This window comes from Geotrypetes seraphini, chromosome 4 (genome assembly GCF_902459505.1).
Source record: "Geotrypetes seraphini chromosome 4, aGeoSer1.1, whole genome shotgun sequence".
Classification (NCBI taxonomy): domain Eukaryota; kingdom Metazoa; phylum Chordata; class Amphibia; order Gymnophiona; family Dermophiidae; genus Geotrypetes; species Geotrypetes seraphini.
Window position 1 is genome coordinate 101,508,057 of NC_047087.1, and position 27,932 is coordinate 101,535,988.

Genomic DNA, 27,932 nt, shown 5'->3' on the forward strand with positions numbered 1-27,932 from the left:
GCCTATCAAGGTTATCTAAGCGGTTTTACAATCAGGTACTCAAGCATTTTCCCTGTCTGTCCCGGTGGGCTCACAATCTAACTAACATACCTGGGGCTATGGAGGATTAAGTGACTTGCCCAGGGTCACAAGGAGCAGCGCGGGATTTGAACCCACAGCCCCAGGGTGCTGAGGCTGTAGCTTCAACCACCACGTCACACACTCCTCCTGAAAGAAGCCGGCAAGGGTGGATCCGTGTCTGAAACCGGTCCACCTGCCTTGGCTGGAGATTCCTTCGAGGCAGTGTGAGTGTGCTTCGACTTAGTAGTCTTGGACACTTTAATCACCACTGGTGGAACTGACTGCTGAGCTATATGACCGGAGGAAACAGGGGAAGATACAGCAGGTGATGTCGAAGCAAGAGCCGCTGCAAACGATGAAGGTTTGATGAGGCTCGAGGTGGAAGCAGGAAGCGCAGAAGGAACCTTGATGGAAGCCGAGGTCGAAGACGCCTTCGAGGTCGAGGGATCAGCTGGAGACTCCATGTTGAAGAGCTTATCCACCAAAATGCAACGACGCTTGAAAGCAAGAGGCTGGGGGAGCTGCTTCACCTCTTGTGCTGGGACGTCGGAGGAGACTCTGTTTCGCTGCCCCGTGTCTCCCGCAGCAGCGGCAGGGCTCGGTGGTGGAATCGGGCAGCCACTGTAAGAGACGGACCCCTGACGTCATTGGGTCCGTCTCTGCTAATTGATTTCCTTCAAATTGGATACCGCTGCTGCGGTTTACTGGGAGCAGCTTCACCTCTTGTGCTGGGACGTCGGAGACTCTGTTTCGCTGCCCCTTTTCTCCCGCAGCAGCGGCAGGGCTCGGTGGTGGAATCGGGCAGGCACTGTAAGAGACGGACCCCTGAAGTCATTGGGTCCGTCTCTGCTGATTGATTTCCTTCAAATTGGATACCGCTACCGCAGTTGCGGCCACAGCCGCGCGGAAGCAGGGCATAGCCGAAGGGGTGTGCCCAAAGGGGCAGGTCTCGCCCCTTAGAGCAACGAGGAGCCGGGGAGCGGGAATTCAGGTCGTATAACATTAATCTGTCATATCATGGGGAAAAGGAAAATTAAGCCTAAGAGCTCAACACCTGCTGTATCTGGTCCCATGGACAGGCATTTGACTTTTTCTACAGACAATCCACCACAACCTTTACTTGATATGAACTCTTCTATATCGGGTGCATCAATGAGCCACCTTGAAAGGACCCCCCTTCACCCAGTATCAAGTGATAGCGGGAAAATTATCCCCGCTATTTCTACTGAATATGTGGTACCCTCTACTCAGATAAGTAAATTAGCCTTTACTGAATGCCTAAACCACTTGAATTTTCAGGTGTAGTAGAGCAGTGTTCTTCAACCTTTTTACACCTATGGACCGGCGGGAAAAAAAAAAATTATTTTGTGGACCGGCAAACTACTAGGACTGAAATTTAAAAACCCCATTTCCGCTCGTCTCCGCGAGCTCGGTCCTCGCAAACCATCTGATCCCATCCGCACAAGCCTCAGTTATGATTGTATACTGAATGTATTTTATTAAAGAAACAATATTCTGTACAATTGTCATTTTATAAATACAAATAATACAGAGCAAGGATCAACAAAACCCCTGTCTCCCCTCCCCTTCACATATATCCCCTCTACTATCAAGAAAAGTGAATAAGACAAATTATTGCAGAATGCTACACAGAAATATCATGCTAACAGAATACCGCAGTCACACATAGCAGGAATAGGGTTAGGAGAGTGCAACTGGGGCAACTGCCCCCCTGGTCAGAGAGCCCTAAGCCACTGCCTGGACTTTGCAGTCCACAGTCATGTCTAACACCAGTTCTAGCAGGATATATATTTCAAATCTGATATATTCTAATCACAAAATAGGAATATAATTATTTGTTTCTACCTTTTGTTGTCTCTGGTTTCTGCTTTCATCTTCTTTTCACTCTCTTCCTTCCAGCGTCTGCCCTCTCTGTCTCTTCAATCCAGCATCTGCCCCTTCCATCTACTGTCTGACCTCTCCCCTTCCATATGGTATTTGTCTTCTTTCTATGGCCCCCTCCCCTTTCCATCCAGCCTATGCCCCTCTCTCCTTTTTACATGATTCATTCCACCTTCACTGCTCTCTTCATTTTTATCTCTCCTACACCAGATCTAGCATCTTTGTTCCTCTCAATTTCTCTGCTGACCCCCCTTCCCATCTCATTTCTGTCTCTCCCCTTCCCCTCCTCTAATCTCCCTGCAAGCTGTTTCCTTCCTTTTTTCTTCTCCCTTCCCTCCTCCCCCTGTCCAGCAGTAACTCTCTTCCATTTCCTTTCCCTCCTCCCCTCTCAGCAGCATCTCTCCTTCTCCCAACCTCCAGGTACAGTAGCAGCTGTCCCTTTTTTCCCCTTGCCCAGCAGCTTCCCAGACTCCTTTCCCTCCTCCCCTCCCAGCAGCATCTCTCCTTCTCCCTCTCCAGGTCCAGTAGCAGCTGTCTCTTTTTCCCCTTGCCCAGCAGCTTCCCAGACTCCTTTCCCTCCTCCCCTCCCAGCAGCATCTCTCCTTCTTCCTCTCCAGGTCCAGTAGCAGCTGTCCCTTTTTCCCCTTGCCCAGCAGCTTCCCAGACTCCTTTCCCTCCTCCCCTCCCAGCAGCATCTCTCCTTCTCCCTCTCTAGGTCCAGTAGCAGCTATCCCTTTTTCACCATGCCCAGCAGCTTCCCAGACTCCTTTCCCTCCTCCCCTCCCAGCAGCATCTCTCCTTCTCCCTCTCTAGGTCCAGTAGCAGCTATCCCTTTTTCACCATGCCCAGCAGCTTCCCAGACTCCTTTCCCTCCTCCCCTCCCAGCAGCATCTCTCCTTCTTCCTCTCCAGGTCCAGTAGCAGCTGTCCCTTTTTCCACTTACCCAGTAGCTTCCCAGCCTCCTTTCCTTCTTCTCCTCCCAGCAGCATCTCTCCTTGTCCCTCTCCAGGTCCACTAACAGCTGTCCCTTTTTTTTTTTCACCATGCCCAGCAGCTTTCTCCTCTCCCAGCAACTCTCCTTATTTGCAAGTGCTGCGATGGCAGCCTCGGGTCCTTTGTTGGGTCGCACCGCCCTGAGGAAAGCAGAAGTTGCATCATCAGAGGCGGCCCAACTCAGCAAAAGCTCCAAGGCTTCCTTCCTGAATCGCTGTGCTTGTAAGGAGAGCCGCTGGGAGGTAAGAAAGCACAGTCTGAGGCTCCCCATTATCTCTCCGGCCCTGCGCTCCTCGATCTTGCCGGTCCTGTGCGGACTGGCAGGAAATTGAAGATGTTGATCTCTCTGGTCCTGAGCGGACCGGCAGGAATTTTCTGCGGACCGGCGGTTGAAGAACTGTGTAGTAGAGGATCAACCACTAGCAGTGGAAAAACAAGATATTACCCTTAAAGATTTGTGGTTAGGTATTTCTAGAGTTGAAAGGTTTCTCAGAGAATCAGTGAAACAAACATTGGACTATTCACAGTCTGTGTCTCAAAAGTTTGAGAATGTGGATTCCAATTTAAGTTGTTTGGATAAAAGATTAAGTGTGGTTGAAACTCAAAGTAATACACTGCAAGCTGTCTCAGTATCTACTGTTAAGGATTTTACGGTGTTACATTCTAAATTGGAAATGATGGAAAATATGCATAGAGCGAGGAATCTCCGCTTCGTTAATTTCCCAGTGACTCATTTATTATCTCCTGAAATTTTGTTAAGGAAATTTTTTAAAGAAATACTGGGATTACCCAATGCGGAAAATTTCCCAATAAATAATAATTATTATATTCCGCAAAGGAAAATAGATCTGTCCAGGAGATGGACCACCCATTCACAAATGAAATAAATTTTTGGAAGATAGTCAGGATGTGATCCAGAGTAGGTCCACTATGGTAATAACATGCTTGAGTGAGATAGATAAAATGCTGATAATGAAACTTTACTTTAAAAATAGGTTGACAAAATTTTGTGGAGATTTGGCCAGAATTTTTCCCGATGTTTCAAGAGCTACACAATTAAGAAGGAAATAATTTTTGAAATTAAGAACAAGAGTTTTAGCACTTGAGGCATCATTCTATCTAAAATTTCCATGTAAATGTCTTGTTAAATTACAGGACATTGAATATGTATTTTGGGATCCCATTCAATTGCAACAATTTCTAATAGCTCGAGAACAGAAATGAGTTTTTCTTTTTCTAAATGTTTCACTACTGAGAAAATTGGAGGATGTAAGAATTCCAAATAGTAGGGAATGGTCAAAGATTCATATGAATCAAGAACCAATTCTTAGTTTTCTTCTTATTTTTGAAGTTGAAAATGTAGCATGTCTTCCCATTGTTGTGGGCTTGAAAAGGAATTTTGTGTTGTATGTATAAGTATCATTAAAATTTTGTGTAAGAATCCTTTTTTTCTTGGTATCATCTGATATTGTAATTATTAAATCTGTACATAAATTTAAAAAAAAAAAAGAAAGCACGAGGCTGAAGTGTTTGGCAAGGCAGGCACGACGTTGGATGATGTTTCGGCCCAAGGCACTTGAGGCAGCGTCTGTGAGGGTCCGTGAGGGAGATTGCGCGCCGATACTTGCTACACTTCTTAAAGCCTGTAGCAGACTGGGACATAGGCCGAAAAATAGCCACCGCAAAGTTAAAGCTCGCGGGTTGCGGCCGAGCGGCCCGTCCCGGAGAACGTTCGGAAGACAAAATAAAACAGCAATTCGTGAATAAAAAACACCAACCGCGGTCATAGAGAAGGCAAAAAGTGAACGAAGTTGAACGCAGAGAGTCAAAGACGGACATCTCGGCTCCGCAGAAAATTAAGAACTGAGGAGACGCGCCCTGTGCTGGGCAGGAAGGCACTCGCGCATGCGTGATGCGGGCGACTCAAAACTTCTAGTTTCTTCAAGCAAGTCTGTTTGTGAGGTGTCCGTATCGGGGCTCCGTCGGATGACGTCACCCACATGTGAGAATAGCCTACCTGCTTGTCCTGGGATAACAATGTATTACTTCAATTTAAACTAGATACAAATAAAAAAAAATTGTATTGCTTAGAGATTGTGAAACTAATTTATTAGCACTAATGTTGCATTTTATTTGACTCACCTTTGCACTTCCATATTTATTCAAGGGGTTGCAGGGACAGTATGACCCAACATTTTTGCACCAATATTAAAGACCTGCTAGAAAAGCATATCTTTCTAATGAATTCATTTTTATCATCATCTTGCATGACTAATTTAGGGGCTCTTTTAATATGGTGTGGTAAATTTTTCATTTACCACATGTTTACTTAAAAAATTAATATGCAGTAATCCCCAAAGTCTATAAAGTCCGCCTAAAGTTAGGCACCTACATTGGTGCATCTAGCCGATGTAGGTTCCTAATAGAAAGTGACACAAGGACAAAAATGCATCCCTGTCCTCTCACCGTCCCTGCATTTTCATCCCCATCCCTTAACCACCCCACAGTGAAGTACATTTTTTTCAATCCCCCATCCCCTCACTGTCCCTGCAGTCTTAATTTTCTTGCCTGCATCTCTTTGCTCAAAGCAGAAAGATTATTTTAAGCAATTTTATGGGCCCATGGCATTACAAATAAAAATTTTAAGCCTATATTGGGGAGTTTCTAACTTCTATTTTGATTGAAAGAACATCAATAAAAGTACAACTTGTGAGGCATGCTGTCCTGGGTTGCGTACAGAAAATCAAGCATCAGGACCAAGCTGACTTGAGTAAAAATGGAAGATTAGGTTCTTATCTCAGTAATCTTCTTTCTATTAGAAGACATATGATTCTGTACTGAAGCTGTTATCTTCCCAGTCACAAACTCTGAAGAAGTGTATCACTTATACATACCTTTCAACTCTTCCCCTTCACTAGTGGAGAATAGCTTCCTCTTTAGTTAGTACCAAAACAATCTAACTCCACTGAAACAGAAGAGGAGGAGAGGCATGGGGAACTTCCCTGAGACGAGCTACATTTCTGTTCTGTTCTGTAAATTATGTCAAAAAAACAATGATTAACAATAATTAGTATGAACTTGAATTTAGGGGTATCCAACCTGCTATCTTATAAGACCTCAAAGGATAAAAGGGAGAGCTGTAATATCTTTTTTTGGGGGGGTTCCCTACTCATCCAAATGACAGGAACTGAAGACCTGTGATGGATACCAGCAATGTCCAAAGCAGAAAACAGGTGAATCAAAGGTCTGCACAGGGCGGGCTATACATAATCCTATGTCTTCTAACATAAAGAAGATTACCGACGGGACTGCTATCATAGCCATTCCAGTAGCGAATTAAACAAAGCGAGTCATTCTCAAAAAAAAAACGCTCATGCAAATGAGGTTGGTGGAGAGTAGCAAAGACTTACTAAATTTGCATGTGCCCATCGCTGGTGATAGTAATAGGCACATGCGCAAATGCAAAAGCAAAAACAAAAACAAAACAGCGGGAGAGATGTTCAAGCTTTCCCGCTGCCAACCAACACCTTCCCCTGAAACGGGAGAGACGCCCACTCTCCCCTGCTGCCAAGTGAATCCCCATCCCCTCAACAGAGGGAGAGATGCCCATTCTCTCCCGCCACAAATACCACCTAATCTGCAGTGGTGACCCCCCCCCCAGCAGCGGGAGAGATACCCACTCTCTTGCACCATAAACACCCCCACCCCCGCATCAATGACCCTCCCCAGCAGTGGGATAGATGCCCACTCTCTCCTGCTGCCATACAACACTCCCCCCAGCATCGGGAGAGATGCCCATTCTCTCCTTGGTACTTCAGGCAGGCTCATCAGTCCCTCCCTAGACATCTGGCACTGCTTTGTTTGGATGGGAACAGCTGAACGAAGTAGAAAAGCAGTGGGCAAAACTGAAAGGAGCTATTCTAAAGGCGACAAACCTTTATGTTATAAATTATTTATTATTTATTATTTATTATATAAATTATAAATTATTTATGTTATGTTATGTTTAAGTACATAAAGGTAAAAGGAAAAGAAAGCCATTTTGGTTCTCAAATGTAGTAGCTGAAAAAGTGAGAGAAAAGGTTAGCCTTCATAAATTACAAGACATTGCAGAAAAAGGAAGACAGACAAAAGTATATGGAAAAGCTATGAGAAGTGGGAAAAGCTGTAAGAAAAGAAAAGATGCAAATGAAAGAAAAGATAGCCAATATGGTAATATTGGGGGACAAAATGTTTTCTAGATATATAAGTGATAGGGCTTACAAGGTTTGCCTATGCAGATGATGTCCAATTAACACACCCGATAGATCTAAATAATCCTTTAGAAATAAAGTTTATAAACCAAAAATTGGAAAAGATTAACTCTTGGTTGGACGTACATATGCTTTCGTTGAACATTGAAAAATCCAAAGTAATGCTGTTTTCCAACAAGGAAGGACTTCCTCTTACATTCAAATCTCAACCTATTAAAACAGTACCTGCACTTAAATTATTTGGAGTAACTTTTGTTAATAAATTTAATTATCATCTTCATATCAGTACAGTGGTCCAACGTTGTTTTTATAGGCTACGTATGATCAGATCACTATCGAAACTATTAGATGCTACATCTTTGAACATTTTGATTCACTCTCTCGTGATTTCGTGCATTGACTATTGTAATGCCCTTTATAAAGGTATAACAAAAAAAGAAATACGAAGACTTCAGATAATACAAATCACCGCTGTAAAAATCATATTCAATGCAAAGAAATCTGACAATGTCACCCCCTTGTTTTAAGAAGTCCACTGGTTGCCAGTGGAACATAGAATCACATACAAAATTCTTCTGTTAACATTTAAGACTAGACAAAACAATCAACCGGAATTTATAAATAATTTTCCTACCCTTTATATTCCTTCTAGGTCCCTAAGATCCATACCGTCACTGAAGTTTATATACACAATGAGATCTTCTCTATCACTGCCCCCTCTCTCTGGAATAGTATTCCAAATTATTTACACGAAGAATCAAATCTTAATAATTTTAAGACGAAGCTAAAGACATTTCTCTTCCATGATGCCTTTGAGGCCTAACTGTCCTTTTAAGGGCAATTGAGTGAAATTACTACTGAGCTTACAGCAGCCCTCCCTCTTGCTTTTTTCCTTAATTGTTTTTTTTTACTTTGCCTAATGTAGTTCTTGCCTTTTACCCAATGTTCTTGTTTGTCTGTGTTTTTAATAGTTTTTTTTAAAAAAGAAAAGAAAAAAAAGGAATTTTGGACTGGTCATGGTAAAACATAAAAGAAAATACAGGATGGATAACATTGTGTTGTCGGAGCAGTAGGCGCAGGAGACCCGCTGTCATTGGCTCCGCATTAAATCAGAAACCACTAAATTAGAAGTGACCAGTGGGAGTATCAATCGTTGTAACTTTTTTAAAAATTCATTCTGATTCGTATTTGGAGCATTCACATTAAACAAATCCAGGGTATTATTTCCCAAGCTCATTTTCACATGAACCCATCTACTCAAGGGATCAAAATCAATCAATTGAAAATTAGCTGTGCATTTTTTATTAATTAATATGGCCACCCCACTTTTTTCCCAATTGCAGGGGCAAAAAAACTTTGTTTTACCCAACCCCCTTCCAATTTTTTTGATTCTACTAATGATAGGTGTGTCTCTTGTATGTAACATATGTCCGAATTCTGTTGCTTCAAGAAGGCTAGCATTTTTTCTTTTTTATTTGATGATTAAGGCCATTAACATTTAGTGAGAAGATTTTAATCTCCATTATATATTTTTATTCCCAGATTCATAATCCCACAATAAATTCTAAATTTATTTAACTTAATATGAATAGACACTAGTGCCCCATACTTAAAACTTTTGAAGTAAAAATTCTCCTTTCCAAATTTTCTCAACCCCCTTTTTATGAAATCCCCCTCCCTTATCCCACCCCTGCCACCTACAGAAATTTACTGTCTTGGAACGCACATAGGATTAGTAATCACAATGTCTTGAAAAATCAAACAAGTAACAGAAGGTATGAATGAAGCAAAACAAAAATTGGAAAGTAAGATTCAGCAGTTTTCTGAAAGACTTTTCATCCTGACACTTTTGAGAAAATGTGAAAATCATTTGGAAAACAGACAGTCATGCTTATGAAGTAACACATAAAGAAAACAGCTAATGAAGAATAGAAGAAATGTATGAAATATCAGAATTTAGCAATGCGTATGGACTGACAAAGACTAGATCTCTCTTAATTGAGAAAAAAGAGAGGACAGAAGTATGTACCTTGGACAAAGAGACAATTGTCTTGAAAGAAGAAATGGAGTGGATAGAAAATGAAAATGTCCACCTAAATGCTTTGAATCTACGGAAGAATGCCCTCATGCAAGAATTGTTGGAACTCCAGCAAAATTTAAAAGATATCGAAGAAAATATAACCAAAACTATAAATATCACAAAAGCTTTGGAAGTAGGAAAGATGCACTTATTCAAAAACCATAACTGAATCCAGAGTGTTTAAGGCTTAAGAAAGAGTTGGAACTCAATAAAGAAGATGATATGGAAATATTAGGGAATCTCTTCGCACTGAAAGACATTTTGCAGATGAAAATACTTTAAAATGTGAACAAGTAACTTACCAACAATCAGAATGCACATCTACAATATACCATTCGGCTAATTTGTTTTTTATTTCAACTATCCCTTATCTTACTTAAGTCTTATCCAGAAGATACCATTTCCACTCTGTTAGCTTCTGTCTCTGGACAGCAACTCTAGTTGTACTTAATTTTTATTTGTCAGGTTGTGCAGTTGCATATGCTCACTTTTGATATGATATGATATGGTTTTTTAATAGGTCTTAATTTAAGAAGTTGACTTCTGTTGAATGAATTTTAGGGAGAAGATTAATAAAACTCTAATTTATATGATGTTAGAATGGGGGGAAGGAAAGAGAAAGAAAAAAAGGAAAAAAAAAGAGAGTTCATTTTCAATATTTTGGAAACATGAATTGATTAATAGAGAAGGTGATTTTTCTCTGATTTTAAAGGTTCTATATAAGATTAACTTGGATTATATTGAGAAGGATTTTAATATTTGCAAAGAGTGAATTGATTAAATGTGAAATGATTTAAATTATACAAAACATGGGGGAATAGTTTTTAACTGGAAGTTTAAGAGTTGATTAAGAATACTGTCTTGATAAAAAGGGTCATAATGTTTTATTTCTTTCATTTTAAAAGGAATTAAAATGATTTATGGAAATGGTCAGATATAATCTTGTAAAACTGTTTTAATTGGAAAAGATTTAAAATGGGATTTATGAAAACATTTTTTAATATAAATAAGTAGAATTTCATAATAATATGGGTAATTATTTGAGGGAGTATTTGATTTCTAATGCATTAAAGTATAAGTTTATTACTTTTAAATATTGTCAAGGGAAAGGGATGATGGAAGTTGCCTGGGGGAGGGGATATTGTGATTACTAATCCTATGTGCGTTCCAAGACAGTAAATTTCTGTAGGTGGCAGGGGTGGGATAAGGGAGGGGGATTTCATAAAAAGGGGGTTGAGAAAATTTGGAAAGGAGAATTTTTACTTCAAAAGTTTTAAGTATGGGGCACTATTGTCTATTCATATTAAGTTAAATAAATTTAGAATTTATTGTGGGATTATGAATCTGGGAATAAAAATATATAATGGAGATTAAAATCTTCTCACTAAAAGTTAATGGCCTTAATCATCAAATAAAAAAGAAAAAAATGCTGGCCTTCTTGAAGCAACAGAATGCGGACATATGTTACATACAAGAGACACACCTATCATTAGTAGAATCAAAAAAATTGGAAGGGGGTTGGGTAAAACAAAGTTTTTTTGCCCCTGCAATTGGGAAAAAAGTGGGGTGGCCATATTAATTAATAAAAAATGCACAGCTAATTTTCAATTGATTGATTTTGATCCCTTGAGTAGATGGGTTCATGTGAAAATGAGCTTGGGAAATAATACCCTGGATTTGTTTAATGTGAATGCTCCAAATACGAATCAGAATTAATTTTTAAAAAAGTTACAACAATTGATACTCCCACTGGTCACTTCTAATTTAGTGGTAGCTGGAGATTTCAATACTGTCATGGATTCATTAATGGATAAAAACCCAAGTAAAATGATGAAATCATTAGGATTAGATAATTTGGTTCAATCTTGTGATTTGAAGGATATATGGTGGATACTTCATTTTGATGGATCGGGAATATTCTTTTTGCTCACAAATTCATAAATCCTTTTCAAGAATAGACTATATTTTTGTCTCAAATCAATTAGTACAAGTGACAAAAGCCTCCATAGATCCTATAATTTTGTCTGATCATGGAGGTGTATGGATTGATTTTAAGTTTGATGAGCAGGATTTTAGCAAGTCTGTAGGAAGATTCGATAATACATTGATTGTGGACTCAAAATTCCTTGAAGAATTTAAATTAAAAATTATTGAATTTTTTCAAATTAACACTTCAGAAGAAATTACCATTGAAACATTATGGAATCCATTTAAGGCCACTATGAGAGGTAATATTATTTCATATTCAGCTTATATTAGAAAACAACTTAAAAATCAATTTTTCAATTTGGAAAAAGAAATTAAACAGTTGGAAGCAAAATTAGTTGAAAAGTGGGAGCAAAGTACCCTACAGGCTATATTAAAAGCAAAGGGTAAATATAATGATATATCTTCAAAATTGGTAAGGAAAGATTTATTTTCCCAACAAACTCTGTATTATGGAAGCTCAAATAAGGCGGGAAGATTATTGGCAAATTATCTTAAAGAAAAAGAAAAGAACAAAAATTATTGCAATAAAAGATGATAAAGGAGAAATACATACTCAAATTGGTAGTATTTTAAGTCAATTTTTAAATTTTTATAAAGACCTATACTCCTCTGAGCCTTATGAAGATAGGGAAAAAGATGGTTTAGAATTTTTGAAGTTATTAAAAGTGCCGAAAGTTCCTGAGCATATAAAATTTTTTTTAGAAGGGCCTATATCATTAAAAGAAGTGGAAACAGCGTTCAAGTCTCCTAGAGTTGGATCCGCTCCAGGTGGTGATGGTTTCACGGTAGAATTTAATAAATCATTTCAAATTACCCTATTACCTCATTTAGTAAATTTATATCAGACTCAACTAACTAAGGGTTTGTATTACAGGTACTATGGCAGAATCAATGACTATAGTTTTGCCAAAGCCAAATAAGGATCCCATGTTGGAATGGTTTGGAATAGGTTCAAGATTTATACAAATGATTCAAACATTGTATAGCTCCCCTGTTGCAAAATTATATATTAATAATAACTTTTCAGAACGCTTTAATTTGTGGTGGGAAGTTAGACAAGGTTGTCCCCCTATCTCCTTTGCTTTTTGATATTGTTTTGGAACCCTTGTTATTAGCTATTCAGCAAGTAAAGGAGATACAGGGTATTCCTTATTCAGATCGGGAATACAAAGTCTCTGCATATGCAGATGATATTTTGCTTAATTTGAGAAATCCAGAAACAACCCCACGAACAGCTGCTTAAGAAGCTGTGAAACCACGGGGTGCAAGGGGATGTCCACCGTTGGATCAAACACTGGCTGGCAGGCAGGAAACAGAGGGTTGGAGTAAAGGGCCACTACTCAGACTGGCAATGGGTCACGAGCGGAGTTCCACAGGGGTCAGTGCTGGGACCGCTCCTGTTCAATATATTTATTAACGACCTGGAGGCAGGAACAAAATGTGAGGTTATTAAATTTGGGGATGACACCAAACTCTGCAGCAGGGTTAGAACCGTGGAAGACTGCGAAGACCTGCAAATGGACCTAATGAGGCTGGAAGAGTGGGCAAAAAAGTGGCAAATGAGCTTTAACATAGAGAAATGCAAGGTCATGCATGTAGGGAAAAAGAACCCGATGTTCAGCTACAAAATGGGGGGATCATTGCTAGGAGTAAGCAACCTTGAAAGAGACCTGGGGGTGATGGTGGACACAACATTGAAAGCATCAGCATAGTGTGCGACAGCCTCAAAGAAAGCGAACAGAATGTTGGGTACCATTAAAAAGGGTATCACGACCAGGATGAAGGAAGTCATCATGCCGCTGTATCGTGCAATGGTGCACCCACATCTGGAGTACTGTGTCCAGTACTGGTCGCCGTACCTCAAGAAGGACATGGCAGTACTTGAGGGAGTTCAGAGAAGAGCGACTAAACTGATAAAAGGTATGGAAAACTTTTCATACGCTGACAGGTTGGAAATACTGGGGCTATACTCCCTGGAAAAGCGGAGACTTAGAGGAGACATGATAGAAACCTTCAAAATCCTGAAGGGCATAGAGAAGGTAGATAGGGACAGATTCTTCAGACTGTGGGAAACTACAAGTACAAGTGGGCACTCGGAGAAATTGAAAGGGGACAGGTTTAGAACAAACGCTAGAAAGTTCTTTTTTACCCAGAGGGTGGTGGACACATGGAACACGCTTCCGGAGGTTTTGATAGGCCAGATCACGCTACAGGGGTTCAAGGAAGGTTTATATAGGTTCCTAAAGGATAAGGGGATTGAGGGGTACAGATAGAAGTAGAGGTAGGTTATAGGAATAGTCAGGGACCACTTCACAGGTCATAGGCCTGATGGGCCGCCGCGGGAGCGGACCGCTGGGCGCGATGGACCTCTGGTCTGACCCAGTGGAGGCAACTTCTTATGTTCTTAACCACTCCATGCTTACTTGAATTGATTGAGAAATTTGGAAAATGTTCAGGATACAAGATAAACTGGAGTAAATCTGAAGTTCTTCCACTAAACGTTGTAGCGGAGCCGGTACCTGTGACTTCAGTGTTGCCGGACTCTGCTCACTTAAATGCAACCTCGACGTGCTTCCTTAAGGTAGGAAGTCCTGCTGGAACACTCTTCATAATGCAGAAAACCAGAATTAGTACAAAAACAGTTCTTGTTGAAAGATCAAGTATCTTTATTATGCACTGGAATGCTGGAGTCTATTTTCACACGCAGTCCTGACTCCACAATTATAAAGATATTCCACTAACAAAAATATAGCTGAGTCCACACAGTAAGGCTCAGCTACCACCTTAATGCAGGTAAGTAAAGGCATAACATAGTCCAAAAAACCTTGTCCTCAGATAGTCCAAATAAACATCAAAAAACATGCTGCTGCTTTTAAACTCCAATAGTCTTTCAGCCTTATAGCTAGCACTCTTAGTAGTGCTGGAACCAAGCCTTGAAGTTCAGCTGGCTTCTTCCCAATCAGCTTCCCTGAACTGATGTGGGGGAGGGGAGTAAGTGAATCCACTATTAAACTTTTCTGTAAAACAGAATGCCATGAATGGCCCCACTAACCCTCCTTGTATGGAAAGTGGATTCTCCCCAACTACTCACTTCCCTCAGTTAATTATAACAGCCAGAAAGAAAACTAAATAAACTTCTGATCTTCTGGCATTTAAAGTTTAGAACAGAACAAAAACGTTTTTTTTTCTTTCTGCTTTAAATCAGCATAGCAGTATCACACTCATTCCCCTTACAGGGTAATTTGCTTTAAGCAACACACAGAGCAATTATTACTGCTACCTTGTAACCTAAGCAGACCTGCCACTTAACTTAGATCCATGGAAGAATCTTCAGGCAGTCCCTCAGTATGGGTCCAGTCCATGGACTCTGGAACTGTTTGCTGGCTGGTCACAGAGTCAGCGTCAGCTCCCCTCATCTCGATGTCCTGTATCTCGAGAGCAATATCAGGTGAGTACTCTCCTGAAGCAGGTCCAGGAGGAACTAACTTTTTCCTCCTGAGAACCTCCTCTAAATGGCACAACCGAGCACGCCCCGTTCTTAGAGAAGGAGGAGCTATCTGTGCTGCAGGCTTAGCTCTTCCTGGTTTCTTGATTATTCCCTTCAGCTGGGGACTAGCAGAGAGAGCAGGCTGCCCTAGAGGCTGTTCTAGGCTATTCCCCAGAGTACCCTCTACTCCCTGAAGGTTATTTGTTTCTTCATTAAAGGGCCAGTCAGTACTTTCTTTTCTACTGCTACTCACCCTATCTATTTGAAGAGCCTTTTGTAACCTAGGGCTAGCTTTAGCCCTAACAAGGCTAGGCATGAGTCTAGCTTTAGGGCTAGGATCGTGACAACGTGTATTGTACAAAAGGCTTGTTTAGATTCATTTTCTTTTGTATGGAAGGAAAGTGGATTAAAATACTTGGGAATTTGGATAAAAAACACGTTGGAAGACACAATGAAAGAGAATGAAAAATCTTTATTGCAAAAGGTAATAGAAATGTGCGAGCAATGGAATCCACTACATTTGTCTTGGTGGGGGAGAGTTCAAACTATTAAAATGATGATATTGCCTGTGGTTTGTTATCAGATGGGAATGTTACCAGTTTTTTTTAATGGGTCCTTTTATAAAAAGTTAAACAGTATTCTTACACAATTTATTTGGCTGGGCAAAACTCCTAGAATTGCTTTAGTACAGTGGTCTCAAACTCGAACCCTTAGTGCGGCCACATTTTGGATTTGTAGGTACTTGGAGGGCCGCAGAAAAAATAGTTAATATCTTACTAAAGAAATGACAACTTTGCATGAGGTAAAACTCTTTATAGTTTATAAATCTTTCCTTTAACAGTTAAAGGAAAGATTTATAAACTATAAAGAGTTTTACTTTATGAAAAATTGTCATTAAGTATTTTTTCTGCGGCCCTCAAAGCATCCTATTTTTTCTGCAGCCCTCACATTTAAAGTTTAATATCTTTCCTTTCTCAAAACTGACACATTTCAATCACTATATTGAAAATAAAATCATTTTCCCTACCTTTGTTGTCTGGTGACTTTATTTTTCTGTGCATTTAACTATGTTTCCAGGGTCTTCTTGTCCTTTGACTGGTTTTCTCTCCATCTTCACTTTCTGCCTTGCATCCATCTTTGTTTTCTGCTTTCTTTTCAAAATCTACGTTTCCATGTCTTCCCTTCCCTTCTATCTCTCTCTTCTTCTGTCCCTATTTCCATGGTCTGAAATCTCTTTCTTTCCTTTCTCTCCCTCCTTCCTTCCTTCCTTTCTCCTGGTCTGGCATCTGTCTCCTTCCCTCCCCCAACTTTTTATTTCTTTCACCCTGCCCCCTTCTTTCTTTCTCTCTCTCTCCGTGCCCCCTTTCTTTCTGTCTTTCTGTCTCCATGCCCCTTTCTGTCTGTGTCCCGTCTCCCTTCTTTCTTTCTGTCTCCCTGTCCCCCCTTTCTTTCTTTACTTCTCCCTGCCCTCCCCCAAGCCACTACCATCGGGGAACAGGCCGCCACCACCGCAATCGGGGAATAGGCCGCTACCGCCGCAATCAGGGAACAGTTCGTGCCGAGGTCTTAACTCTCCCTGCTTATCTTCTCCAGCGCAGGGCCGACCAATTCTCGCCACTCGACGCAATTCTAAAGTCGGGGAGGAACTTTTGGGCCAGCCAGTCAGCGATTGGCTGGTCCGGAACTTCCTCCCTGACGTTAGAATTGATGACAGGTGGCGAGAATTGGTCGGCTCCGAGCTGGGGAAGATAAGCAGGGAGAGGTAAGACTTCAGGTGCTGGCCTGTTCCCCGATTGCGGTGGCTTGGGAGAGGGCAGTTGGAAGGGAAGTAGATTGGAGACCCCTGCTTTAGTCGAGGACAGATTGCGGGCCGCAAAATAGTCCCTGGGGAGCTGCATGCGGCCCGTGGACCGCGTGTTTGAGACCGCTGCTTTAGTATCTTTTGCGGAGGGTGGGGTAAATTTTCCTAATTTCTATAGGTATCATCAAGCCTATATTTTGCACCAGGGTATGTATTGGGTCCTCCCAGAGCTCATTGATAATACCCCAGATTGGTTGTGGTTGGAGTGGCGACTCATGTTCCTTCTACGTCTATGTCATGTTCTTAGTATAAAAATGCCTAGATTGTATAAAGAAAACAGAATATTAATGGATACATGTAAAACTCTGAGATATGTTAGTAATTTACCATCTATTCCAATCTATAAATCGACAAATCAAACTATATGGTTAAACTCCAAGATTCAAATTGGCGGATGTAAGGTCATCTGGAAGCATTGGATGATAGCAGGTATACGGATTTTAGATGATGCTACTTCAAATGGTATACTGCTTGACTTTTCACAATTGCAGCATAAATATGGTCTTAATAAATCACAAAGCTTTAGATGGTTGCAATTGAAGCAGGCCATTCAGGCAGGGTTCCCTGAATGGAAGAATCTTAATACGCAATATAGTTTAGAACTTTTATGCTTTCAGGTGGACTTCTTGGGATACCAGGCCGCACAGTGGTATAAATTGATAAACGGATTTGTAAATAAAAAACATAAAAATGCACTTATGGATATTTGGAACATTGAGATCAAGCATCAAATTACTGCGTCTCAATGGCCACATCTATGAGACAAAGTTGTTTTTTTCTTTTGCATAGAGCTTTCTGGACCCCTGTTCGTTTACAAAAATTAGATAGCTCTAAGTCTAATAGATGCTGGCATTGTAATCTTGAGACTGGGACATTAGATCATTTGTTATACTATTGTCCCTTTATTTTGACCTTTTGGAAATCAATCTGGACCCAAATAAATTGTTTATTAGAGAATCCTGTAACTTTGTCTTATGACACATTTCTATTTGGTATGTCAATGAGAACAAAGAGCCAAATTTCATCAAATAATAACAAGCTTTTATTGATTATGACAGGAGTTGCCATTCAACATATCATGCATAATTGGAAAAATTGGAGTAGGCTTAATTACAGTTTTTGGTGGAACTCATTGTGTCACATCTATAAGATGGAGAGAATAATAGCCATACAAAAAGGGAATCATAAATAATTTAAGGAGATATGGGGGCCATTAACAAATTATTGCAATGAATAGATACCATTGTTCCATGATAAGTACAATACAAGTGAAGGGATGGGAGGGAGGGAATTCTGAATTTTATTACATTATTATATCAGTAAAAAGAATTTTCATAAGAATTATTTGATTACATTTGTTATGGTAGGGATGGGAGGGAAGGGGTTAAATTTTATATATTATTGTTAAATATGACAGAAATTCAAGTAATTATTTAAATTTCAATTGTCAATTTATTGATACACTTGTAATATGTAAAAATGAATAAAGATTTATAAAAAAAAAGTTTTTATAGTTTTAGTTTGGTGACGTAATGTCACTTCAAACTTTTATTTTACCTAAAGTTTGTCCTTTGTTTTTACAAATTAGTACACCGCCTAGAAGACTGGTTGGGTGGTATAAGAAATTTTAAATAAACTTGAAGTGTCAAAATGGCATAGTGAGGCTCAAGGGTGAAGGGAACAAATATGCAGAAACCAATAAGGAAAAGGCAGAACTGCTTAACTTTATCTGTTCTGTGTTCACTCTGTGTTCACAGAAGAAAAACCTGGGGTAGGACTGCAGAAAACGAACACAAATGGGAATAGATATGTAGTAGATTGGGAAAGATTCTCATAAGATTATATTTGTGAGGAGCTAGCTAAATTAAAAATAGACAAAGTAATGGGGTCTGACAGGATACATCTGAGGGTACACAAGGAACTCAGAGAGGTTCTGGTGGCTCCGGTGTCTTATCATTTCAATGCTTCCTTAGAGTCTGTTGTGGTCCTAGAGGATTGGAGAAGGGCAGATGTGGTCACTCTGCATAAGAACAGAAGTAAGGAGGAAGTTGGGAATTAAAGGCTGGTTGGTCTGACTTCAGTAGTGAGTAAACTAATGGAAATGCTCCTTAAGCAGAGAATAGTGAGATTTCTAGAATTGAATGGATTGCTGGACCCGAGGCAGCATGGGTTTTTTTGTGTTTGTTTGTTTTAGTTTGGGGGGGGGTTATTCTTTATTTATAATTTTCAAATATTTGACAACAATATCGGTCAAAAAGAAAAAATACAGTGAACTGAAACAATTTCATTGTAAAGGGTCAAAAACAGATGATCCCTACTTTTAGGATAATAACAACTTATCAAAGTATGGTTAGTCCACAATGACAGAGAACGGAGCTAAAAGAATTGACTGAGAAACATCATAAGGGTAACTAAAGAGAAAAAGAAAATAAAGACGGCTTGATAGCCAATAACAAGGGTTCCAAAATAATATCAAATAGCAATGGAGATAACGGACATCCCTGCCTAACTCCCCTTTTCAAGTAAAAATGTACTGAAAAAGTATTATTAGTATATAATCTAGCAGAAGGGGAGCTATACAAGGTTTGAATCATTTGTATAAATCCAGAACCAATACCAAACCAATCCATAGTCTGATACATGAAAGACCATTCTACTCGATCAAAAGCCTTCTCTGCATCTAAGGATACAGAAAATGCCGGATTATCCAAATTTTTTGTCAAATTTAGCATATGAAAGGCCAATCTAGTGTTATTTGAAGAATGTCTATGAGCAACGAACCCCGTTTGGTGAATACCAATAATATAAGGAAGAGCTTTTGCCAAATGTAAAGCTAATAACTTAACTAATATTTTCCCATCTACATTAATCAAAGAAATCGGCCTGTAATTAGAAACCAACATGGGATCTTTATTTGGCTTGGGCAAAACAATAGTTAATGATTCTGCCACAGTACCTGTTATACAACCATTTTTCAGTTGATCTTGATATAAATTTAGTAGATGAGGTAACAATATGTTTTGAAATAATGTATAAAATTCTACCGTATATCCATCACCACCTGGAGCGGATCCAACTCTAAGGGACTTCAATGCAGATTGTATTTCTTTTTGTGAAATGGGTGCTTCTAATTTCCTTTTTTCATGCTCGGGAATTTTAGGCCCCTCAATCAACTTCAAAAATTCTAACCCTTCTTCCTCTTTAGTTAAATAATGCTCAGAATACAAGCTTGTATAAAATTTCAAAAACTGTTTTAGTATATTATTAGTTTGATATTGAATTTCCTTTTTTTCATCTATAATTGCTGTAATATTTATTGTCTTTTTTGCTTTTAAATAATTAGCCAGTAATCTTCCTGCCTTATTTGAATTTCCATAATATAAAGCTTTATGAGACACCAACTGTTTTCTATCCAACTGAGAAGAAATTTCATTGTACCTTAATTTTGGGCCTGAAAAGTATTTGAATTCCAATTTGACTTCAATTGTCTCTCTAAATTTTTAATACTTTGTTCTAAGATAAGAAATTCTTTATTTAGTTGTTTTCTAATATATGAAGAATAAGAAATTATATCTCCTCTCATGGTAGCCTTAAAGGCATCCCATAATGTTTCTATAGATATTTCATTTGTAGCATTAATCTGAAAACATTCATTCATTTTCAATTGAAATTCCTTTTTAAAGTTGGAGTCTGCCAGCAATCTATTATTGAATCTCCATACAGATCTATTATTTTCTTGTCCATCTATACTATATTCAATCCAGACACCTCCATGATCCGATAAAATAATCAGATCTATGGTTGCCTTTGTTACATAATGAACTAAATTATCTGATACAAATATATAATCAATTCTTGAAAATGATTTATGTACATGAGAGCAAAATGAAAATTCACGATCATCAAAATGAAGAATCCTCCACATATCTTTTAAATACACAAGATTTTACCAAATTATCCAAACCTAATGATTTTAAAATTTTATTAGGTTTTTTATCCAATATTGGATCCATAATCGCATTAAAGTCCCCTGCCAATATTAAATTGAAGGCTGGCGATAATAATACCGATTTTTGGAGCTTGTTAAAAAATTCCACTTGGTTCGAATTAGGGGCATATATGTTAAACAGCATCAAGGTATCTTTCCCTGAGATCATTTCTATTTGAATCCATCTTTTATTTATTTTTTTATTTCTCACAGGCAGTGAGTGGGATTCAAACCAACAATGTCAGGGTAGAAGGCTGTAGGTCTTATCAGTGTGCCACAGAGTGAGCTAGCATGCTCCATAGCAACTGTAAAGCAAGTATACTTTTGAGCATGGTTTGGGTGATTGATAGACTTAAGTTAGGTGGACGGGACTTAGGCGGGCTTTGAATGTCTCCAATGCATTTCGCTAAATAGTTTTTTATTTTTGCTTTAATAAGCTCAAAATACATAAACAGAGCACATTAATACAAAGATATTGCATGCAAAACCTTCTATTTATGTGGGAAAACAGCAATGTTATTTGCTAATTATAGGAAAAGATCTATTAACTGAAGCAGAGCACATGGAAAAGATACCCTTTTTTTCTGACTAAAGAGTGCTGCAATGAGCTAATTCTTGAAAAAGCTGTATCAAGCAAGCAAAGCACATGACAAAATATATATATATTGCAGATAACTTCATTTCCAAAAGTTAAGTACTGAAAAAAAGAGATACAGACCTCAGCATGGCTTGTAGTTCATTGCAAATGGAGGTCTCCAGATGCACAATGGTGATGTCACTATGAAATCATCAAGGTGCACTTAGAAGGTAAAATGCCACAATTAAAATAGGGATATGTGCTGGGGGAGTTGACCATACTTGGGATTCAAACCCATGACATTGGTCAATGAAAGCAGTGCTCTAAACCACTGAGCTAGAGCTGCTTTCTTTCAGGTGGCTGTGATATGATACCTGAAGAGATCATACCTTAAGAGATCCCTAAGGTATCATATCATAGGGCACAAAGAGCCACCTGAATGGAAGCTGCTGTAGCTCAATGGGTAAAAACTCTGTTATTTTCTAAAGGTCATGGGTTTGAATCCCAAGTATGGTCAGCTCAAATGGACATTTTGATTGGAAAATAGCAAAAATTTGGGGCAGCTTCACCTCAGGACATCTGATTATAACGTGAGCATCATGTGACATCCCCCCCAGCTTATTTTTCTTCTTATGTTAATGGAGAAATTATTAATAAATTAAAAATCAGTATCAATTAAAGTCACTACTACTAGAAATCCTTGAAGACAAACTAACACTCATCCCAATTTTCTGAAGCAACCCGCTCTACTCCTCAATTCCTCTGGAAATGGTCAGATAACTCTTTTTGCAAGGTAATGGCGGAATAGAAATCACTAATGTAATGTACTATTAATTATTTCTATAGCACTACCAGATGCACGTAGTGCTGCACAGAGTCACAAAGAGTAAGAAAACAGTCCCTGCTCGAAAGAGCTTACAAGGCCACATAAGGTAAACATTGCAATAAAATATCAATATGCATTCCCCAACACATACCCCCTCTTCTACAAAACTGTGCTAGCGTTTTTTAACACAGAGAGCTGTGCTGAATGGCCCGCACTGCTCCCAATGCTCATAGGAAATCAATGAGCGTTGGGAGCAGTGTGGGCCATTCAGCGTGGCTCTCTGCGCTAAAAATCACTAGCGCGGTTTTGTAGAAGAGGGGGTTAGTGCAATCCCACTTCCCAATCTTAGGAGAAAAACAACCTATTACAATAATAAACAAACAATCTCCCTTTCTAAAAATAATTGCCATATAAAATCCTTATTATCTCTGCAGAACAGTAATAGAAATAGCTACATGGTTATAATTTCTAAAATATGAAGTGCAAGAACACTTTTATAGCCTCAAAATCCATTAGACAGCATGCACCTTGGTGTCTTATTACTTACTAGCAAATTATCATGGACTAATTAGACTGTAGAATTTTGTGGACTACTTTTATATTGCACAATTATAGCCTGTGATGGTATTTCATACTTTACCTTGGAGCATGGTTTTGATAAGAGAAAGGACGGCGCTTTACTTGTTTACTCTGTTGGGAAATGTCTTCTTCCATAACTGTCTCTTCCCCAATAAATGAAGGTTCATTGTTGGGATTAAATACTGATGTTTCCCCATCAACCATGACCTGAATGACAAATATATCAAGAATTACAGAGTCACTAGGATCAATGAGGCTTGGGTGCCATGAAAGTATGTGGCATGAAAAAATGTAAAGTCAAAGATCAAAAGGATGGTAATGGCTCAGATACCATTACAAAATTTTTATTCATATCTGTCACCTTATATCAGAGAATTGGATAGAGGATGTGCGCTAGATGTGGTGTATTTAGATTTTAGCAAAGCCTTTGACAGTGTTTCACACAGACATCTGATAAATAAACTGAGTTCCCTTGGGATAGATCCCAAAGTGACGAGCTGGGTCAGGAACTGGTTGAGAGGAAGGAGACAGAGGGTAGTGATCAATGTAGATCGCTCTGAGGCAGTGGCGTACCAAGGGGGGGAGAACCGCCCCGGGTGCATGCCCCAAGGGGGTGCACAGCTGGCCACCCACCAGGGAATAGGCTGCCGCCGGGGAAAGGCTTCCACTGCCGTCATCGGGAACAAGTCAGCCGAGTTCTCCCTTCTTTTCTTCCCTGCAGGGCCGACCAACTCTCGCCGCCCAATATCAATTCTGACGTCGGAGAGGATGTTCTGGGCCAGCCAATCGCTGCCTGGCTGGCCTGGAACATCCTCTCTGACATTAGAATTGCCGTCGGGTGGCGAGAGTTGGTCGGCCCCGTGGGGAAGAGAAAGAAGCAGGGGAAACTCGGAGCAGGTGGCAGCATTTTCCCAATGGCGGTGGCATGGGGGAGGGGAGGGAGAAAGAAAGAAACGGGGGTGGGGGGACAGGGAGCCAGAAAGAAAGGGGGCAGGGTGAAACAAAGAAAAATAAAAGAAAATGGGGCACGGGGAGAGAGAGAGAGAGAGAAAGACAGAGAGAAAGAAAGAAGGGGCAGGGTGAAAGAAAGAAATTGGGCATGGAGAGAGAGAGACATAGAGAAAGAAGGGGGCAGGGTGAAAGAAAGAAATGGGGCACGGAGAGAGAGAGAAAGACAGACATAGAGAAAGAAAGGAGTCATGGAGAGAGAAAGAAAGAAGGGGGCAGGGTGAAAGAAAGAAATGGGGCATGGAGAGAGAGAGAAAGACAGACATAGAGAAAGAAAGGGGACATGGAGAGAGAAAGAAAAAAGGGGGCAGGGTGAAATAAAGAAGAAGTTTGGGGAGGAAATTAGGTCTGGAGGAGAGGAAGCACACAGGAGGCTGAAAGAAGGGAAGAAATATTGGATGCACAGGCAGAAGAATAAAGTGCAACCAAAGACTGATGAAATTACCAAACCGAGGGAGGAAAAATGATTTTATTTTTAATTTAGTGATCAAAATGTGTCCGTTTTGAGAATTTATATATGCTGTCTATATTTTGCACTATGGCCCCCTTTTACTAAACCGCAATAGCGTTTTTTAGCACAGGGAGTCTATGAGCGTTGAGAGCAGAGTGGGGCATTCAGCGCAGCTCCCTGTGCTAAAAACCGCTATCGCGGTTTAGTAAAAAGGGAGGGGGTATATTTGTCTATTTTTGTATAGTTGTTACTGAGGTGACATTGATAAAGTCATCTGCCTTGACCTCTTTGAAAACCCGCAGAATATAAATGACAATTAACATTTTCTCTGCATACAGTGTGCTTTGTGTTTTTAAAATTTTATTGTTGGTAGATCATTTTGACTTGGCCACGAAGGTAAGGGGGAGGGAGGGAGGGGAGCTGCTGAAAGACATCTAGTAATCCTTGCAGGCTTGACTGTGCAGGAAATTATTTTTGTAAAATCATGTTTTGTTATGTGACTGGCATTATTTAGACTTTAATTTCTATGAATGAATAGAATGAAAATGATATAAAATTACTTGCTTGTTTTTATGTGCGTGCACTGAAGGAAAGTGGAGAGAGAGTGGGCTGAGGACGCTGAAGGGAAATGGGGAAGAGAGAGTGGGGAGAAGACGCTGATTTATAAATTGAAAATTGTACAGAATATTGTTTATTTTATACTTTAATATAATAAGTTCAATATAAAACAATTCAAGGCTTGTATGGATGGAATCAGGTGGTTTGCGGGGATGGGGATCGAGCTTACGGGGATTAGTCCAATAAAATGGTATTTTCTTATTTCTCATTATTTGTTTTATTTTTATTTGTTAATTTGTAAAGTGGTGATTGTTATGTATCAGTTTTTTCAAATTTACATCTACTGTCTTTATATTTTGCACAGTATTAGAGGACATGTATTACTGTTTTTGTGGTGTTGTAGTGTTGCATTGTATGCAGAGTCTGGTTTCTTGGTGGTTCAGTTTAACTTTTGTCTACATATTTCTATTTTTAATTTGTGATTATTCCATATTGGGCGAGGGTGTATCTGTCTGTGTGTATGAAAGGGACAGGCTTTCTGATAGCATCAACTGTACAGGATCAATTGACTGTGCAGGATCTGGCTTGTTTAGTTTTACAATGTATGTGTTGATGTTCTAGTGCTCACTGCAGTGTTTAAGATGATGCCTTTTCCTAGGTACACTCTTGTGCGATATGTGAATTGTTACTAAAAATCATATTTTTCATATAGATGGGGGGGGGGGGGTGTGTCAAAAAATGATGGGCCCCGGGTGTCACATATGCTAGGTACGCCACTGCTCTGAGGAAAGGGATGCTACCAGTGGTGTGCCTCAAGGTTCTGTTCTTGGGCCTGTTCTTTTTAACATTTTTATAAATGATATTGCCTCTGTATAAGACCCTGGTGAGACCTCTTTTAGAATATTGTGTACAATTCTGGAGGCCGCATATTCAAAAAGATATAAAAAGGATTGAGTCAGTCCGGAGGAAGGTTACTAAAATGGTGTGTGGACTTTGTGATAAGGCATATAGGAACAGATTTAAAGATCTCAATCTGTATACTTTGGAGGAAAAGTGGGAGAGGGGAGATATGATAGAGACATTTAAATATCTACGTAATATAAATGTGCATGAGTCAAGTCTCTTTCATTAGAAAGGAAACAGTGCAGTGAGAGGGCATAGGATGAAGTTAAGAGGTGATACGCTCTGGAGTAATCTGAGGAAATACATTTTTATGGAAAGGGTGGTAGATGCATGGAACAATCTCCCAGAAGAGATGGTGGATACAGAGACTGTGTCTGAATTCAAGAGGGCCTGTTGGATAGGCATGGGAGAGGGGTTCCACTTACATTAGGGAAGAAAAAAAAGACTTAGGGCTCCTTTTACAAAGCGTTTTAGTGTGCGTGTTAGTGTATGGACATGTTAGCGTTTAGCAAGCGCTAAAAATGCTTTAGCGCACCTTAGTAAAACAGAGGGTTAGACAAATTTAAAGGGGCTTTATAATGTTTCCTCTTTAAAGACACCTTCGAGCTTTAATGTTTCCCCATATTTTCTAAATAGTAAGCTGCAGCTATAAATACAACCTTCTCCTCCTCTCTTCCTCTTGTATTTACTTCTTTATGCCAGACTTTTGTTGGAAGAAAGATGGAGAGGAAAGGGGAAGAAGATGTTCAGACATCTGTGGGAAGAAATATGGGGAGGAAAGATGAACATGCCAGACCTCTGTGGGAAGAAAGATGGAGAGGAAAAGGGAAGCGCAGAGAAAGGAAGATAGTGCACATGGATGGAGAGGAGGGGAAGTCATGGAAAAATAAACAGAGAAGGAAGCAGAAAATGAAAGAAAGACAAATGTTAAAAGTTAGTGCGAAAGATGGATGTAGGGCAGAAAGTGAAGGAGAGAAAAACAGAAAATGGATAAGGTCCTAGAAAAAGAGTTAAGAACACAGACAAACGAAAGTGCAGCCACAGCCTGGGAAAAGATGATTAGAAAAATAAAAAAAATCACCAGACAACAAAGGTACAAAAAATGATTTTATTTTCAATTCAGTAATTGAAATATGTCTGTTTTGAGAATTTACATATGTTGTCTATATTTTGCAAACTTCAGGAAGAAATGTATTTCGCTCTATTTCTCTGGTGGTGTACTGCATGCAGAGTTTGGCATCATGGGTTTCAGTTGTGTATATTAGGACTTTTAGCTTGTGGCTCTTATTTGTATAGGGTTCATCTATGTTCTGTATTATGTGACTAAGGCCACCTGTTCTGGTAGGAATAAATGTCGAGAAGTGCTATTAACATCATGGTCCCATGTAGGAAGATATTTGTTGACTCTCCTTCAGTCCTTTTGGACCCAAATTGGCCCTCGCTTAAAAATTAGTGAAGACCACTGCTCTAGTTCTACTGCTTCTCCATCTCTGAAAAAAATTAATTTGCATATTTATACCTTTTAAGTATTTAAACATCTGTATCATATCCCCCCATCCCTCCTTTCCTCTAGGATATACATATTGTGGTCTTAAAGTTTTTTCTCATATCTTTTTTAGCACAAGCTCCATATCATTGCTGCTGCCTCCATATCATTGGCCTAAAACCAAATCAGTAAATATCAAGCAATCCATTTTCATGTATAAACTCTTGTAATTGATAAAATATCAATTTTTCAAAATGTTTTGCTAAAATAGCCAAAGATGTGGACATAATTAGTTGATAATGATGGATCTAAAGATTCTCCCTTTATCAAGATTTCTTTAAGCAATCTAGTAATATTCCTTTATCCATTGATCTGTTTGATAAACCTTTAACAGATTCTGCAATATAATCTTTTAATGTTTTAAAAACTGAGATTGAACATGGATCAAGACTACATGATGTGTTTATAGGTAAATGAATTGAGATTCAAAGTCCTGGAGCCATTGTCTTTGATTAGGTGCTTAGAGCCAGTGTTTAGCAGGAAAGGGCCATTTTTCTCAGGTACCTGCATTTCTTGGGGACTGCTCTGGGAGAAAGATTGTTTTACATACTTCTAAAAGCTAAGTTATTCAAAATTTCATATTTCTGGTCTTACTCTTATAGCATTTTATACCTACCTTGATCCTCTTCTCCTTTCTATCCTCTTACTACTAAGAACCACCTCCCCCTTCTGTTCCTAACTGTATTGGGAAGTTTGGCTCTCTGCTTGTGCAATTGTTTTTAAATCCTGTGTATACTTGTCTAGGACAAGGAAGATTATAAATTTTGAAAATCCTGTTTTATCCTTCTCATAGGAAAAAGGATAAGATTTATAGTTCCATCCACCCCAGTGTTTGCTACTCACATATAGACTAACAAATCAAAATTACTCT

At 39.3% G+C, this 27,932-nt stretch overlaps 1 protein-coding gene across 2 annotated transcripts in view; it reads right to left on the bottom strand.

Annotated features, from left to right (window-relative positions):
* Positions 1–27,932, bottom strand: part of SPAG17 (sperm associated antigen 17) — a 742,651-nt gene that overhangs the window by 187,831 nt on the left and 526,888 nt on the right. For both annotated transcript variants that reach the window (XM_033941513.1, XM_033941512.1), the window contains exon 32: positions 22,657–22,802. In XM_033941513.1, coding sequence (XP_033797404.1) covers positions 22,657–22,802 — 146 coding nt within the window. The remainder of the gene's footprint in view (positions 1–22,656; positions 22,803–27,932) is intronic.